The sequence below is a fragment of the Nymphaea colorata genome, chromosome 7 (assembly GCF_008831285.2).
Source record: "Nymphaea colorata isolate Beijing-Zhang1983 chromosome 7, ASM883128v2, whole genome shotgun sequence".
NCBI classification, from domain to species: Eukaryota; Viridiplantae; Streptophyta; class Magnoliopsida; order Nymphaeales; family Nymphaeaceae; genus Nymphaea; species Nymphaea colorata.
In genome coordinates, this window is record NC_045144.1 from 21,176,913 (window position 1) to 21,194,182 (window position 17,270).

The window sequence follows — 17,270 nt, forward strand, 5'->3', positions numbered from 1 at the left end:
TAAGTCATAGTATTCCAAGTGCAAGATTCTCTAGAGCTTCGAGTTTTAGGTTCATGATTTGTAGCCAGACTCGCATTTTTGGCTTCATTATATGAATTAGGTCTTTCATATGATCAAACTGCAAACTTGCAAGACCTATTGAGGAGAAAAGGATTTATATAACAAAGCTTTTAGGTTCCTTAATAGGCCTGTTTGGACCTAAAGTGGTTTCTTCAAATGGTCTGATGTCATTTCTAGTGGATTGTTTTCATTGTTTTTGGTAAGCAACAATTTGAGGAACATCAAGGTAAGATGATTCCACGTTTTTACTTGATTCATCACTATGTTGGTTAAGAATATCATTTGGAATAGCATCATCGACAATATTGTGAGGCACCACGTTTTTGTTAAGCCCTTTTTTACGAGTTTTAGAAAGTTTACACTTGAATAAATAAACGACGACAGGAATTGTTTCCGCAAAAAACAAACTAGGAAGACGGCTTGAAATTATGAATGTTCGACCGGTTCCGATCATATGTTTATGTTTTCTCTGGACAACCCACATGAATTTTGGTGAATAATTCCTTTAAGTTTGAGATAGCTTTCAAATGTGATTTTTGGTGAATAATTCATTTAAGTTTGAGATAGTTTTCAAATGTAAATTTTGGTGAATAATTCATTCAATGTTGAGATAATTTTCAAGTTACATTTGTGAAACACGCGTCAAACACTATCTGCCTCACTGTTTACCACGGCAACATTGTTGTCTTCCAATGACGGTGTATGTATTTGAGCTCTCTCTCTTAATCACTATGGTTAATTTACTGAAAATAAGACAGTTTATACAGTTTCACATTATTTTCAGCCTTAGATACGTCCACAGCGAAATCAAGCCCATTAACTGAGGGTTCCATAAGTCCCGTTTCTTTCATAGACAATTTCTGGCTCTGCCCATGATCATAGTCGCATATTATCATGTGACTTTGCTCGGTAGGCTGAATCTTTCACTTCAAATGATATTAATAAGCAACATCTCTTTCTCTGTTCATGTTTTGAAGTAAAAAAGTTTTGCTGCATCTGCACAAAAACTCAATTCTACACAACTAGGAATCCAAAGCATTGCCAACTATGTTGCACAGAGGTACCTGTGTCAGCACGTAGGTATGGCGACACGGGTAGGGGTACGGCTGCATTTTTAAACATTTAAAATTATGCTTTCAAACTTAATTTTTTTTCTAATTTTTTATTCTTTCCTTCTTTTATATTTCCCTTCCATTATGATTCTATAGTTCCTCCTATTTTTCTTTAATTTTGAGAATTTTTGTGGATTATAAGACTACTAATGCTTTTTTTCATTTTATCATTTTTGAAAATATGAAATTTATCGTACCCTCGTACCTATAATTTTCAAAATTGTGTGTCCAAACTCGTATCGTTGCACCCGCACTCATGTGACATAGATTGCCAATGTTTTATACGTCAACATTCATGTTTTTTTTTTCATATCATACATCACCATGATTCGCTCATGTCCATCGAGCACTTTAATGTCATGTCTCACCTTCTTAATGAGTTGATACTATAGGCACATTGTACCCATCAACATATTTTCACAAACTCCTTTATTAGATGTAGGATTTCATAGTTAGATTTGTTGGGTTTGTAAAGGATAATTGCAATGTCTTTGTTCTTCCATGATGAAGGAAACAAAGAGAGGCCAAGATAGTGAAAGTAAATCAGACAAGAAAGGAGAAACACTATTGAAGCCTCTTGTACACAATGGGAAAACAAAGATGATGTACAACACTTTCATAAGACAATATCTTACTTGGTGTCCCACACATCACAAGAGAAATAAGAGATATGATTGAAGACATAATGAAGATATTTTATTTATAAGAAAGAGGTCAACCAGCTAGCTTTTGATACTATAGAATTCTAGCCCTTGGATAGTCCCAATGCCTAAAATGCCAAAGAGCCAGAATTTTTTTGTGAAAAGGGTCAAATTAAAGTTTCAAAATTTTAACAAGTGTCAAAATATCATTTTTCAAAATTTTTATATAAGGTAAGTGAAATTTTTTAAAATAAAGTTTTATTTTATTTTTAGGTGAGGCTAAAGCCCCCCTGATTCTGCCTCTGTTGCCAAAGGACTGTAGTGCCCATTGGACACTAGAAAATTCTCAAAACAAAGAAAATATTTGCATGAACAAAATAATCTTTATGAATGTATATAAAAATGTGTGCAAATATATGGGATCAGGTTAAACGTTCGGCTGCTAAACACAATTATTTAATGTTGAACCTTTTTTTCCAAATTCATAGGCCTTTATGGGAGCAAAATATTTTCCAGAACAGCAACAGACGGTCGCTGTATCTTGTTCGCAGAAGAAAGCAAAGGATAAATGAATTATCGAAATGTAAGGATCGGTCTTGAAATTATTGTCAGCTGATGGGCGCGAACTGAAAATTTGCCCCTAGCATATATTCCCGGGTCTCGATTCCAACAAGCGTGGCGTTCGTCTGAAACGAAAGAGTGCTGTTCGCGCAGCGACGCCACGAAGCGAGAGAAGGCGACCCAGTGGCCCGCGACGGCGGTTGGGAGCCCAGAGAGAGAGGCGGCCGATCATGGAGTTCTGCAATGGCGGAAGGAACGTGAAGGACGAAGAGAAGGCGGAGATTCTCCGAGAGATTGGGGAGCTCAAGCGAGAGAAAATGGACATAGAACACCGAATCGGTGAGCTCGAGGCCCGGCTTAGAAGCAGCAGCGACGGCGTCGCTTCGAGAGAGGCAGAGAAGACTAAGGAACACGGGTTGACACGAGAGATGATCTATAGATACAGCCGCCACCTGCTTCTCCCTTCTTTTGGTGTACAGGGTTGGTGCTTCTTCGTCCCCTTCTCCATCTTTGCTATGTTTTTGTCGCTTTCTCTACGTCATTGCGTATGCGTGAGATTTTTTCTGTTCGAAGCATTTGATGGAGATTCGCACAGCATTCTTCTAGCCAATGGTCGTTTCTGTGTTCCTCTGACTCTCTCGCCTGTGCTTGCTTCATGGAAACAAGAAGCTGCGGGCAATCTCGGTTGCTTGGGCTAGTGGCTTCCCGCGAATTGTTTGGTCAGGGATTTGGGTTTCGATAATAGCAACTGGAATTAGTTGATTTGTCCTGGGCATGGTATTCCATGTTGCTTTTCTTCTTTTAGATTTATTTAAAGGCAATCTCTTAGTTTGATTTTCTGGATGGAGATAATAAAAGAAATTCAAAGGCATTTTCTGTGAGCAGAGGTTCGTTTCTTGTGTTTAGCAATGCCCTGCATGTAACATGTTGTTGGGCTGATGGTGACTTCCTTTTGTCAACAGGGCAGTCAAATCTTTTGAAATCTTCCATTTTGGTGGTCGGGGCCGGCGGTTTAGGTTCACCGGCAGCGCTGTATCTGGCTGCTTGTGGCGTTGGTAAGCGTTTTGCTCCCATAGATGCTTCTTGGCAGCATGTTCCCTCAAGACTATTCTTAAGTTTTCACAGTAAAAAATGAGATCATATGCTTGTCTGCAGATAAAATTATGAACTATTGGGAGGTTTTTTTTAACAGAATGAACGTTTTTTGTGTTCTCTCCAAGATTTTGATGTTTTTTTTTTCCTCTTTTCAATTTCTACTGCCAGGTTGTATAGGTATAGTTGATCATGACGTTGTCGAGCTTAATAATCTGCATAGACAGGTAAATAATAGATTTCGTTTCTATTTTGTTTCCTATTCAATTTGTTTCATTTTGCACGTTATTTGGTCGATAAGCGAAGTTTACTTTTGAATTGACAGTAAGTTATTTAAAAATTCTTGTAATTGTGATGGTCACATGAGGATACGTGTGTCAATGTGGGGGAACATACTTTTCGATTCTAATAAGGTGAAATCAGACGTCTCCATGCAGAATGACGGCACAATTTAATCAATAAATTTCCTGCTAAAAAGAAGAGGACTAATTTTTTGGCGCAAACAAAAAGTGTACCTTTATTTCTACTTGTCAGAGTTGGGTTATATGGTAATGGAATTCAAAGCAGATTGTGGTCATGCTGAGCCAAGAAACCCAACAGAAAGCTGGGAAGTCTCTGCAATTTTTTTGTCCTTATTTCTCAGCCTTGGCTTTACTTTATCTAATATTAACTGTCAAGAGAGATAATAACCATGTTGATGATTGCACAGGGCTTTCTCAATCAAAGATTTTTCCTAAAGAGTATTTTTATTTCCTTTTTGGATGAAAGAATAAGATGGGCCACGATGTACTCATGCATCAGGTATTCAAGAAGTTTGTGGTGACTACAGTTGTAGTGCCTTCAAGAAGTTTCTGTTTAACCCATATATCTGGTCTTCAATTGTGTCACATAAGGGATTCATAGAGCACCAGCACCAAAATATTGTTCTTGGGCTGCACACTAATTTGTGGATGGTATCATTTTAATGGTTGCCTTTTTTATTGGTATTCTTTTCTTGAAGGTCTTAGATGGGCAAACAAATTTTTACATGTTTTTAATAATAATCATGCTGACTATCCTTATCTTAAATATTCTGCATGTTGATAAGTTCATACAACACATGTAGGTTTTTGCATAATAAACATGTAAGCGCTATGTGTATTACAAAGTTTGTGGTGGTTTTCACATTCTGCATATTGATAAGTTTTGTGATGAGCAAAAAACTTGAAGAACAATAATTGTGCTAACATGTTGAGAATCTGAAACTAAAAGTTGTTCCATAGGGATATAATTTGTTTAGAGAATGTGTCTTTGATAATGTGCTTGGACATGAAGCACTAATCAATTATTCATGTGATATGATTTGAACCGGACACATAATTGGTCATATAATTGTGTGAAATTGCCTTGCAAAGACATAATTGAGAACAATGTTTATGGATAAATGTACATGTACTTACCAATAGTTATTTCCTATTTTGCATGTTATGTTTTTCATGTAAATGCTTGTGGCTACATTATTTTATTCTATTTTATTTGCTTTAGATATTACATGCTTACAAAATGATGTGCTCTTTGAGTCCATTAAAGTATCTGCCCAGTAAATTTAACTATTAAAGGCCAATACAAATTATTAGATTTTGGAATGCTATCAATGTGTCCTAGCTTCCAAGATTGCATAACTGAAAAGACTTGAGCTTTTCTGTTTTAACATTTTTTAGATTTTATTTTATTGTATATTGAATTTGGGTTATAATATCAGGTACACTGCAAGGTTGATCTCCAAATTTAGCATGTAACTAATTGGTTCATGAATTGCTTGAGGACCTAGAACTGTTTGGTGCCTTTGTCATTCCTACATGGGTAAGGAAGTCTACATAAAGACAAAACCTTGTAACTACACAAAGCAGGTTCTTGATCCTTTGAATACTAAAACATGGTGCAGCGTTTATCTGCTTCTCTCTAAGATGTATTTCCTTTGACAAACGCAATTATTCCAGTGTTGTGCTTTACCTCACATGATAACCATGGAATATGGAAGACGTAATGTAGCATCTCTTCCTAGTGTCTGGTTTACTTGAAGTCTTGAATTACTATTATGAGTTGAAGGCTTGAAGCTAATTACCTGCAATGTTTTATTGGGAAAAATTACATGTTCCATTATGCAATTCATAGTGCAGGTCATTCACACTGAAGCTTATATTGGAAAATCCAAAGTAAAATCTGCTGCAGCAGCTTGTCATGAGTATGTAATATTTCCTTCTGATATTCATTTCCTTGAATTTCAAGTTCCATTTACATACATAATGGGCTAAGATCGTTCGCCAATACTTTATTTTGAAAAAACATATTGATATTGTAGTTAGATTATCGGCACATCTGTTTGAAATGCTTGAAATGGATTTGTCTTCAAAGAGAAGCAATTAATATGGATGTCTGCTTTGCATTCTACATTTACCTATTTTTGTCTACTCTGCTACAATTTAAAATGAACGAAACCAATGAAATTTTTTCTTGATGGCTAAGTCTCTAGCTACAAAAAATGTCATTGTTTTTCCTAGATTTTCTTTCAATTATTTAGTTTCCTGCCCTTTTGGTAAGTTTCTTGATTCTTAAAGCTAAAATGTATCGCCTCCCTCAGCTTGATGGCTCTGAGCCAACCCACATCTATATAAACACATATACATATGGTTGGATAAAACTTGTTAAAATAAAAATAATTCAAACAGATAATGCATATATATATATATATATATATATATATATATATATATATATATATATATATATATATATATATATATATATAGTTAAAGGCATTAGGCATAGCCTAGGCAGTTCCTAGGGCCCTAGATTGTGGGCAGACTAGGCAGTGTAGGCTGGCCACCTCCTGGAAAAGGAAACCTATAGAAGGCAACACTAATTGGTAAAGTTAGTAATGAAATTGAGGCATTTTTCAATTAAAAAGCTATAACTATAAATTTTATAACAAAAACAAAAACATACTAAACATTTCATAACATGACAATAAACATAACTAAAAGTTCGAAAAATCAAATTTAATGAACTTGAAAAAGTAAAGTTTACAAGTTATATAACACAGAAAAAACTTTCAAATAAATATCAATGCTTTTCAATGTTATAGACTATAGAGCATGCAAAATCTTACCTTTTCCTAAATGCTAACTGTTAAATCTCTATTTCTAGTTTCTAAAACTGAAAGGCTAAACCAAAACCTCAAAAGTTACTAATATAATTTAAAATAAAGAGGGAACATAAATCCTCAATGTAATCTTAGTTTATATGAACATTGGTGGCCATAAAATTTTGTTCTATTATAATTCTAATAAACAATTAAGAAGATAACAGATATATATCTGAGAGTTAAAAACTTAAAATAATAGAAATATTCAAACATAATATTATATGAATTGTAATTGTAACTGTAAGTGTGCTTGCAATTTGCATACACATGCATATACATTTAATGCAAAAAGAAAGAGTGAAAAAATTACACAAAAATAGAAGAAGAAAAAAACAAAAGATTTAGATTGTTAATGAGAAAGAGTAGGCTTTGAGTGCCTGGCTGAACCTAGACATCCTAAGCAATGTTCTGGGCATTTTCAAATAGCAGGTTGCCCAAAACTAGCTAGCCTAGGCAATAAACTAAGCCTGAGAGCCTAGCTGAGCCTTTGACAGCACAGCTTGTCAATAGGGGATGCTAAAAATTCACTTATCATGTTTATATAAGAAGGGAGAAGTCTCCTTACGCTACTAGTAATGAACCTGAACAATCAGCTTGAGATAAGATCTGAAAGGATTCAGCACGCAATTCAAAGGTGGGTCAGTTAAGAAAACTTCTCTATGTGTTTCAATTGTTTTTGATGGGCTAAGAAATATAATAAATCCACAACTTTTCATAAGGCCACAAAATTAAATAAGTGAGTTAAGGCAATGAGGCGATGAAAGTGTCACATGAATGTTGGATGTGGGAAGTTGTCCTCAGCGTAGTGGGCACAATTTTGTAGGTTCCTAGTGAATGTATAAAGTAAAGTACAAACCCAATGGTGGCATCAAATGATACAAAATAAGACTTGTGGCAAAAGCGTTTACTCATTATGGATAGGATGATGTTCGGGCATTTGACCCTGCAAGATGAATATTTTCTTTGTTGTTGACCATGGCAGTTATTGAATCGGTTAGATGTAAAAACTTCAAACATCATGGCTATTTAGAGAACAAGCAGTGACCCCCAAGCTATACAGGAGATGTCAAGGCATGTGTATGTGAACTAAAGAGGGCCACATATGATTTTAAGCATGCCTGCATGAGAGTTTTTCCTGAAAGTTCAGAAACATGACTTTCCTTCAGCCTTCATTATCTATTTTCCAAAATGAGAATGCAATCACTCTGATGTTAATACATGTAGCTGACATAATTGTCACAAACAAGTTAAGGGATGCATATCTTATTGGCAAAGGACCTTGTGATCCAATGATTTGAGATGAATGATCTTGGAGACTTGATATATTTACTTGGTGTTGAAGTTGATAGGAAAGAAAATATTTCCATTGTAGCTAAGCATAGACTTGTTAGGCAAAGTAGAGAGGAGAGATTATTACAAACTCTTGGCTGCTATGAGTCTGTCGTAGAGCCAAGATATTTTTGGTTGAATGGCACTTGAGTCACCAGGGTCTATTGTGGGCACTGCATGTGGCTGGACAGAGATCCAGCTTCATCACAATGAAATTTTTCACAGGCTGGTGTGAGTAGTGGCCACATGTAGCTCCACAACTGCTCTGAGTGTACATGGAATCCCAGCTCCTGGGATGGGGATTTATACTGTGAATCCACAAGGTATCAAATTATTCTAGGCATGCTTCAGTCTTACCTTGACTTGATTAGATGTTCATTATGTAAAACAATTGTCACAATTTATGCATAAGCCGGGCAGCCAGAGACCAAACATATGGATGTGTAAAGAAAATAGGAATGGTTAGGTATGAGTTTTTTAATGGGATAAAGATACACAGGCTAGTGTATGCAAATGCAAATTGTGCAGGGGATCTAGATGGGAGAAATCAGTTTCTAGTCATTGTAGCAATCCAATGTATTGGAGCAGAAGAAACAAAAAGTTGTTACTGGATAAAACACAGCAAAATACAGAATTGTTGTTGCTACTACTTTTCAGGCTACATGGATCAGACATCTGTTCAATGAACTGTGAGAACCTATCGGAAGGCCACTTCTGTTATTTAATAATGAAAAAACTATAAGTATTTCTATGAATCCAATTCATTAGAGTTTCTCAAAAAATATTACGATGCTTTCATTGCTTTAGCTAATATATTCATCTCTCTTCTAGGATTCAGCAATCCCAAAGTTTCTTTCTGGTCTGAGTCTGATCAAATAAGAAAAATGAAAAGGAAATTGACCCCTTTCTTTTCATGCTTAGAAATATTCAGACTCATGTTGTGTAAGGAAAAAGGGTTGTTTGTGATGCTAATATGGACCACCAATAAATAACATAGGAATAAGATTGACCTTTTGTCTCATATTGCTAACTCCATACATAATCATGTTATTGCAAAGCAATAATGATTTGCTAATATCGAACTAAATGTGTCATGCTATTGTTACTTATATATTAGTTATATATTCCATATGGCGAAGACAGTCTTATTTTTTCTTGAAGTCAAATAAAAATTCATTGGCTTGGAGCCTGAGGGAATGCTAGACATTTGGTAAATTCTTAGTTGTTCTAATGTTGTATTATTTTCACCTGATTTAGTTTCTGAAATTTGGTTGCAGGATCAACTCTACTGTACAAATAAGAGAGCATGGGGTGGCATTGACAACGGAAAATGCTTTGGATATTGTTAGCAAGTATCCTTTTCTCTACTAGATGATTGATCAAAACATTTTTGTTATGATACATATGTAAAAACATTTGGGCAATGCCACACTGCTGCACATGATCTTAGTTGAAATTTTAGTTTTTCCTATGCTACATATTATTTTAGATATGATGTTGTGATAGATGCAACTGACAATGTGACGACTCGGTACTTGATTAGTGATTGCTGTGTATTGCTAGGAAAGGTATGTCCTGCTGCCTTCATTAAAATTTTTGCAATCATACAAATTTGGAAAAATAATTAATCCATCTGATGGCATGTTTTATTCATAGTATCAAATATTCAAGAGTTTATTTGTGTGCCCGACTTTGGTATATTGAGAGATCTCTGATTTCTTTTCAAAATCTTTATTGGTAACTGATTTGCTTCTTGACTTTTTCTGTGGTTGGTTTGTCATGGGCCTGTATTATGAAATTTTTTGAAGACGTGAGAAATATCAGACTGTTATACGAAATATTTTATAGTTTTGAATATTTAATGTGGACAATGTAATGTGGGTGCTTGATATATATGCCTGTGTGGGTGCATGTGGGTGAATATTTTTTTTTTATTTCAATGGAGAGTCCAAATATGTATTTACCTTTTTATTGGCAGTTTGTTGTTTGACAGCTAAGTCACACGGGTGCGCCAACTATGGTGGTGGACCCACACCAATGCGGGTGCGGCGCGACACCTGCTGCTGACAGCATCCAGTTTTCTTTTCTCTTGTTTTTCTTTTTCCTTCTCCTATCTTTCCCTCTTCTCTCTCACCCCCCTTATTTTATTTAATAAAACTTTGAATTTTGTATGAGATTAAGGTAACCTTGATAAAAAAAATTAAAAATATAGACAAATAAAATTACTTATATAACATATATATGAGTGTGTGTGTGTGTGTATATATATAATATATATATATATATAATATATATATATATATATATATATATATATATATATATATATATATATATATATATATATATATTGGTATGCTCTCGCTGCATCCCGCACCCCAGTCCCATGTGATATAATTTGGCAGTGACAAATGGTCCCTCTGGATTTCGAGCTTTTGACATCCAGCAATGTCTAGAAAATTTGACACTAAACCAATACTGAAATTCTTCGATAATTTCTGTGGACAGAATCAGAGAAACTGCAATTAGTTTGTGACATTTTTTTTGAAATTGCAGCTAAAGACACTTGATCCTCCATTTCCGCATTTATCCTTATCCAAACGCGGCTATATGTAGTTTCACAGTCTCCTTGTTGCAAAACAAACTTTTGAACTCAAACACCTTTGTCAAACATATAGCAGAATTTTGAGATAAGAAAATCAATATATAGCCCATTTCTTTAAAATTGCAATCATAAAGTCCTTTTTTTTTTGCATGAAGTGCCATTTGCTACTGAATTGATAAAGTTGGTGTGACATTCAGATGAATGCAGCTAATGATGTTAAAGTTACACAACCTAGCCCAATGTGAGCAGCACATATTTGTTTAACACCAAATGATTGCATGTGTTTCAAATCATCTATTTATTCAAGAAGCATTGGACAGAATCAACTGCACAAAAATTTTCATTTTTTTTAATGCAAATTTGGATGCAATCTATGTTGTTGATGTTTTCATTTGAAAATACCTAATGTAGTATATGTTCCTAAGTGGTTGATAACTTGATACATCCAAGGGATTAGATCAATTAAAAAAAAAAATACAAACAATGTTCGTTGTTTTCCATTGTCAGGATCCTCTTTTCTTATGCATGCAACGATAGAAATCTAGGTGTACATAGAGGTACTGCCCTCTGCGTGTATGAGCTTGCTTATTGACTGATGTTGTATTTTGCAGCCACTTGTATCAGGAGCAGCACTGGGTTTAGAGGGCCAGGTAAATTACATGTATTCCATAGTCTTCCTACTGTAAGAATAATAATTCTTGTATGTATGTGCTCCGGTGCACCCACTTCTTTTTCTGAACTGTTGGATTGGATTTAAACCAAGGGTCTAGGTATTATATAGAAGAATAGAATGAGTTATTTAGTGTCATAATAATGAATTTTCAAAAGTGAATGAGCATCCCAGCAAACGTGATTGAGATGACTCTTTCTCTACTATATAAGGGGACCAGTCTGAACTTAAATAGATCAGATAGCTAGTTAAAGGCAGGTGGTGGTTTGCCTCCCCGACGCACACCCATTGCTTGAAAATAGAACCGCTGGCGAGAGCCCTGTTGGGGCATCTCTGGCTTTTGAGGGGGGTGCAGTGTGCATCAGGCCCTCACTTTTTCCTATATATACATATATAATATGTATGCATGATACGTCCTGATGTGTGACAACTTTTATTTGGGACAACTCAAGCAATTCTCTTTATATCTTTACTCGTGAAATTAGATACATATGTGTGTATGTGGTAGCACTTAGCAGCTGCTACAAGTTCCTGCAAGAGAAAAGCAAAAGAATACACTCAATTCACCCTATCCTTAATCCAATTAGGGTAAACACTCTTAACTCTGAGGGAAAGCCTTCATTAATGCCATCATAATGAGGGCCTGGTTAACATGGGTCCAGGACCCGAGCCCCTTATTTATTAACTTCTTTTCTTTAAGACCGCCAACTTTGCAGCATTTGCATTTGTATCCTCTTGGCCATGACTATCAGTGTATGTGAGTGTGTTCGATGTGAAGGGCATACTCTCCACTCTCATCACATGTCATATGGTATGATACTATGATAGGATTTTGAGGATGCATGTATAACCCCTGCCATATTCTCACTCTCCTTAGATAATTGGAAACACATCTCTAACATTTCCAAAAATGCTTAGACCTTTTGCTGTGGTACCAGTCTTAATAATGCTAGACCAATATATTGGCCCTTTTTTTGTGCTTCATAAATGCAATTAGTGGGTCTAGTTTGATGTTGTCCTGAGCCACGCAAAGCATACAGGAATTAATGGTTGTTAGAAAAGGATACCATCTATCAATGTTGTAAAAGCATTGAGTGATGCAAAGTGCTGCACCCAGCCTTGAGGCAAGAAGCCTTAGAGTGTGATGTATAAGTAAAATAATATGCATTCAACGAACAAATAATCTATCTACCAGCAAATAAATAATATCACAAAGAAGCTAAAGCTATCATATATAGACAGACACACACAATTCAAGGGATTACACAAAAATTAAACAAACAAACAATGTGTGTATGAGCAAGTAAATAATAGAACAAAGAAGCTAAAACTATTATATATGGAGGTGCACACACATAATCCAAGGGATTGGCCAATCAGCTAATCATATTACATAATCAGTACTCACACACAGAAGCAGAAAAAGCTTGCCTTCACTTTTTATGTCAGATTATTGACATGTTTCCTCTGTTTAGCTCACAGTTTACAATCACAATGATGGACCATGCTATAGATGTCTATTTCCTACACCACCACCTACTGCAGCATGTCAAAGGTGTTCAGACAATGGTGTTCTTGGTGTAGGTATGCCTTGAACCCTTTTTCTTGATTTTGTTTATGTATTGTGTTACTCTTTCTTTCTTAACTCCCATTGCAGTTACTAGTTAAACATTTCTTTTTTCTACAAAGGTCCTTTCTCTTATATAAACCTAGTAATTTGTGGTGTTTATCTACCAGTTCCTGGAGTGATTGGTTCCCTCCAAGCTTTGGAGGCTATAAAGATTGCAAGTGGAGTTGGTGATTCACTTTCAAGGAGGATGCTTCTATTTGATGCTTTATCTGCTCGTATGCACATTGTAGGTTTCTTTTCCTATGGCTTTAAGTTCTTTTTGTTAGTTAAAGTCTTTCCTTTTTTATTCTCTCACCTATTCGCATTATTGCCTTGCATTTTTATAGGAATTAATTAATTTAAATTTGTGAAAAATAAATATTGTATTAAAACCTGCCAACTGTTTAGGATCTCTTGATAATAATAAGACACCTTGACTGACAGAATGTTGTTAAGTAGAAGTTATAAGATGCCACCACTTCTAGCAGATCACCACCTAATGAACACTATGAACTATGAAGTACAAGCTAACAAATTGATGCTTGACATCAACATGGTGTGTTACGAAAGAACTGCAAGATGGCACCTCAGGATGCTGGCATCATTAAGTATCAAAACTCGAAACATTTCAACCGGCTAGGTATGATTAAAAGAAATTGCTAAGATATTTAGACAATTCAACTAGTTCAGTGTCTTAACTATACATCACAAATTACTCTGCTCACTTATGTAAGTAGATGTGAGTGGTTGACGGTGTGGTATGATAAAACATAATCAGAAGTTGGCATGTGGACACTGCAGGCAAACATACACCAAGACCTGCAACATGCACACGGACACACATATTAGTATGAAAGCAAAAAAATTTGCTGCTTCAGGTGTCAAATCTTGATCATTAAATCCTATATAATAACTTTGACATTGTAATTGCAAAAAATGTAGAAAGAAAATCTGTAGAATAGATTAAAAAATGTAAGTGAATAATATAGACAAAGAAGAAAAAGGGAACAAGTGATTAACTGATTATAAATCATGCAATCAAAGGTTCAAAATTGTAAGGAGGAACACAACCCAAGTGAAAATATTTTGATTGTGTGTGACAACAGTTTGGTCCTGTTCATTAAGTTGGTGCATCCCAGAATCTTGTTGGGGTATGTCATGTTGTTGGTGGGGTTTGCAGATTCTTATTTGGCTTTACCGAATCATAGTTCGGTTGTTTTTAGGAAAGAATTTGCTCCTACTGTCCTACGACGTTGCTCAACAAGAATGGAAGGTTCCATATTAAATAAGCTTTCTATAGTTCTATAAGAAGCATATCATGCCGTTCATGTGAACCTTTTCCAAGTGTTGTAGCTTTTTTAAATTATTATAAAAGCCATCCTCCAGATTTAGTGTAAATCTGATTTCTTGTAAATTATTTGTGAGTAAATATTGACCTTGTACCTTTTATAGGTTAAGATAAGGGGGAAATCTTCACACTGTGCAGCTTGTGGAGAAAATGCAGAGCTTACCTTTCAAAAGTTCCAAAAATTTGACTATGAGGAGTTTACACAATCCCCAATGTCTGATAAGGTGCGGACAATTTTGACTTTCTTTCTGCTTTTCTTTTGGTTCCATGGATTTAATCTTTTGATGGCATGAACTCTGTGCCGATGTCGTTGTAATGCATGGAAATGGGCTTTTGGAATGATGAAATGTTTTGCCTGTAGCTGCACCTCATCTGTTAAGCAATGGTAGGATATTGATTGCACAAAATTCCTTCCTACTGCTAGTTAGTACTAGAGGAGAAGAAATTTGGTGAGACTTGTTAAAAGCTGAAGTCCTGCTTTATGGGAAGTTTGCTGTGCTCCTCTATGGAGGTAGCAAGAGGAACTGATTCAAGGACTTGAGACCTCCACAACTAATTCGAATCTGACTGGCTCTTCTACAATTGTCTCGCTGTCCAGAAATTATTCTGAAGTTTTTTGTAGGAATTCAAATATATTGGCAAGTAAAATGAGACAGTTGAAAATTGAACATTTTACAAAGAACTGCCCAACTTTTGCTCATATGGCAAAAACACACTGATGTTTTGGATCTTTTCATTGAATTGCCTGAGTTAAGAAGTTGTTTATAAAAAACTGGTCTTTCTGACTAACTGACCAAAGCCACTCATGTTTTAGTTACTTTAACATTTTACTCTTTATTTTTGAAAAACATCTTTCTTTATTTGGTCTTTGTTAAGAGCATGTTGTTTTCTCCTCAATCTCTTCCGACCAATATGGTCATCCATTATTTTTTTTTTTCTTTTATTGCTGAAGAACATGGAGCTACTGTCCATCATCAAAGTCATCTGTCTCTTTCTCTCTCCAAAAAATGTAATGAGGCAAGCTGGTGGTATTGGGGTTCAGTGGTTTGGATTTTTTTTGTTTATAACAAGTCATAATTTAGCCCTTTGGGTTGACAGTGTGCAGCACTGGCATCCTCAATTTATCAGAATCCATTCTCATATTTGGTCATGGGAATGCAATGCCTTTTTCTAATAAAAATATACTTGAAACTTGAAAGATACTAATATTTGTCTATATTAAAAGCCATTGGTTGGATTGGGCCCCCGTACTAGAACTGTAAATGCTTAGCTCAAGGCAAAATGAATTGGTCTCTGGCAATGCCACTGGCTGACATTAAGTGCTAGTACAGCTATGTGAAACCAGGTTTGTACACTATGGAGGGAATATGATACATTTCTGTTTTCTTTGATACAATTGGAGCCATCCCGTATTGTTACTCTAAGTTACTATTATGTCAGTCGTGCTTCTTTATTTTTTGAGACATGTTATTGTTGTGCTATCTATTAACTGAATGAACACTTAAGAATGCCAACAAAGGCACTCAATTGAACATTTTTCCTTTTGGAGAAGCAATGTAAAGTGTTGAGGTTCTATTCAAAGTGTTTAATGATTATTAAATTGCAGAGTAATAAGTCTGATGCCAAGAAATAAAGAAGCAAAGTTATATGCCAGTCCACTTTACTTCCTTGAAATTTTACATTGCAAGTATCTAAAGAAGTTAAAAAAAATGACCTATTCAAAAAAAAAAAAATCTTCATTCGTTCCAACTGGTACCTTATCTTCCAAGCCTAAGCATAGCCTGGTTAGTTATTTACATGGTTTACTTTGTTCCCAGATTTGGATCGATTGCCTAGTACTGTCCCTCTTGTGAGGTGCATATGATTGTTGCACTTTCTTAATGAGCACACTTCTGCCTGATTTCCTGGAAACAAGCACGAACTAACTTGTTTGTTGCATCATCAAATGGATTGTTATTAGATCATGTAGGTTGATGAGGATCAGTTGTTTGGCGTGCAGGCTTGTCAAAATGTAAGTCTCCTTCCCAGGGCTGCTCGGGTTAGCTGCATAGAGTATAATGAGCGTGTTCTGAAGAGAGAGCCGCACCTACTATTGGATGTGCGTCCTGCCCATCACTACAAGATTTGTGCACTACCAGGGTCTCTAAGCATTCCATTAGCTGATCTGAATGATAAGGTAGGGGTGATCCATGAAGCTTTGCAGAAATTAGAAGTGGCTGAAGGCTCTGACCCTCAGAGTTCCTCCTTGTATGTGATATGCCGAAGAGGCAACGACTCACAAATAGCAGTTGAGTCTTTGCGCAGCATGGGCTTCAATGCTGCAAAGGATATTATCGGTGGATTGGAGTCCTGGGCACAAGATATAGATTCCAATTTCCCCATATATTAGCTATAATATTTATTGGTTTTAATGTCTATGATCCATTAGTTGGTTACGGTATCAAAGCTTGTGCTATTCTGCCTCTCACGTCCAACATGTAATTCCTGTGCATTAAGGTGGGTGTCGAAGACTTGAGCCTTGATATTCTTGGGCGTTTAGGGGGTTTGATGGCTTTGAATTTTGATTATAGAATTAAAATTTTATAAACAAAATTCCACCTTAGAATTAGAATAAAGTTTCCACCTTCAGTTTTTTTTCCTTTGTGTTGGACAGTCTGGAATTTTGACTCTAGAATTGAAAATGACATGTTTGAGAAAATTTGAATTAAAATTTTAGAATTGATGAATTAAACCGTCACATGTTTGTTAAAAAAGATGAAAATTTTCTAAAATTCTAGAATCATAATTCCACCCTTAAAGTAGAATTACAATTTTAGAATTTTGATTCAAGAATGAGCTTAAAATTCTGGAATCAAAATTCTTTATTTGATAACTAAATACTCTTTTCATCAAAACTAAGAATTTTAATTCTAAATTCCACAATTCCAACCTCTTCAAACACACTTTAGAGTCTTAATTTGCAAGTCAAGTACTCCCAGCCTTTTTTTTCTTTTGATAACTAAACAACTGAAGTTGGTCCTTGACTTTTGATCATCCAAAGAGGCACATTTAATATTTGG

The 17,270-nt window shown here is 35.4% G+C and overlaps 1 protein-coding gene across 1 annotated transcript; it reads left to right on the top strand.

Annotated features, from left to right (window-relative positions):
- Positions 1-2,500: 2,500 nt before the first annotated feature.
- Positions 2,501-16,628, top strand: LOC116258153 (adenylyltransferase and sulfurtransferase MOCS3). Its single transcript, XM_031635302.2, has 11 exons — positions 2,501-2,854; positions 3,337-3,429; positions 3,638-3,693; positions 5,626-5,690; positions 9,257-9,331; positions 9,469-9,547; positions 11,196-11,234; positions 12,730-12,838; positions 12,992-13,110; positions 14,316-14,435; positions 16,211-16,628. The coding sequence occupies exons 1-11, from the start codon at positions 2,605-2,607 to the stop codon at positions 16,598-16,600; spliced, it is 1,395 nt and encodes a 464-aa protein (XP_031491162.1). The 5' UTR covers positions 2,501-2,604; the 3' UTR covers positions 16,601-16,628.
- The last annotated feature ends 642 nt before the right edge of the window (positions 16,629-17,270 follow it).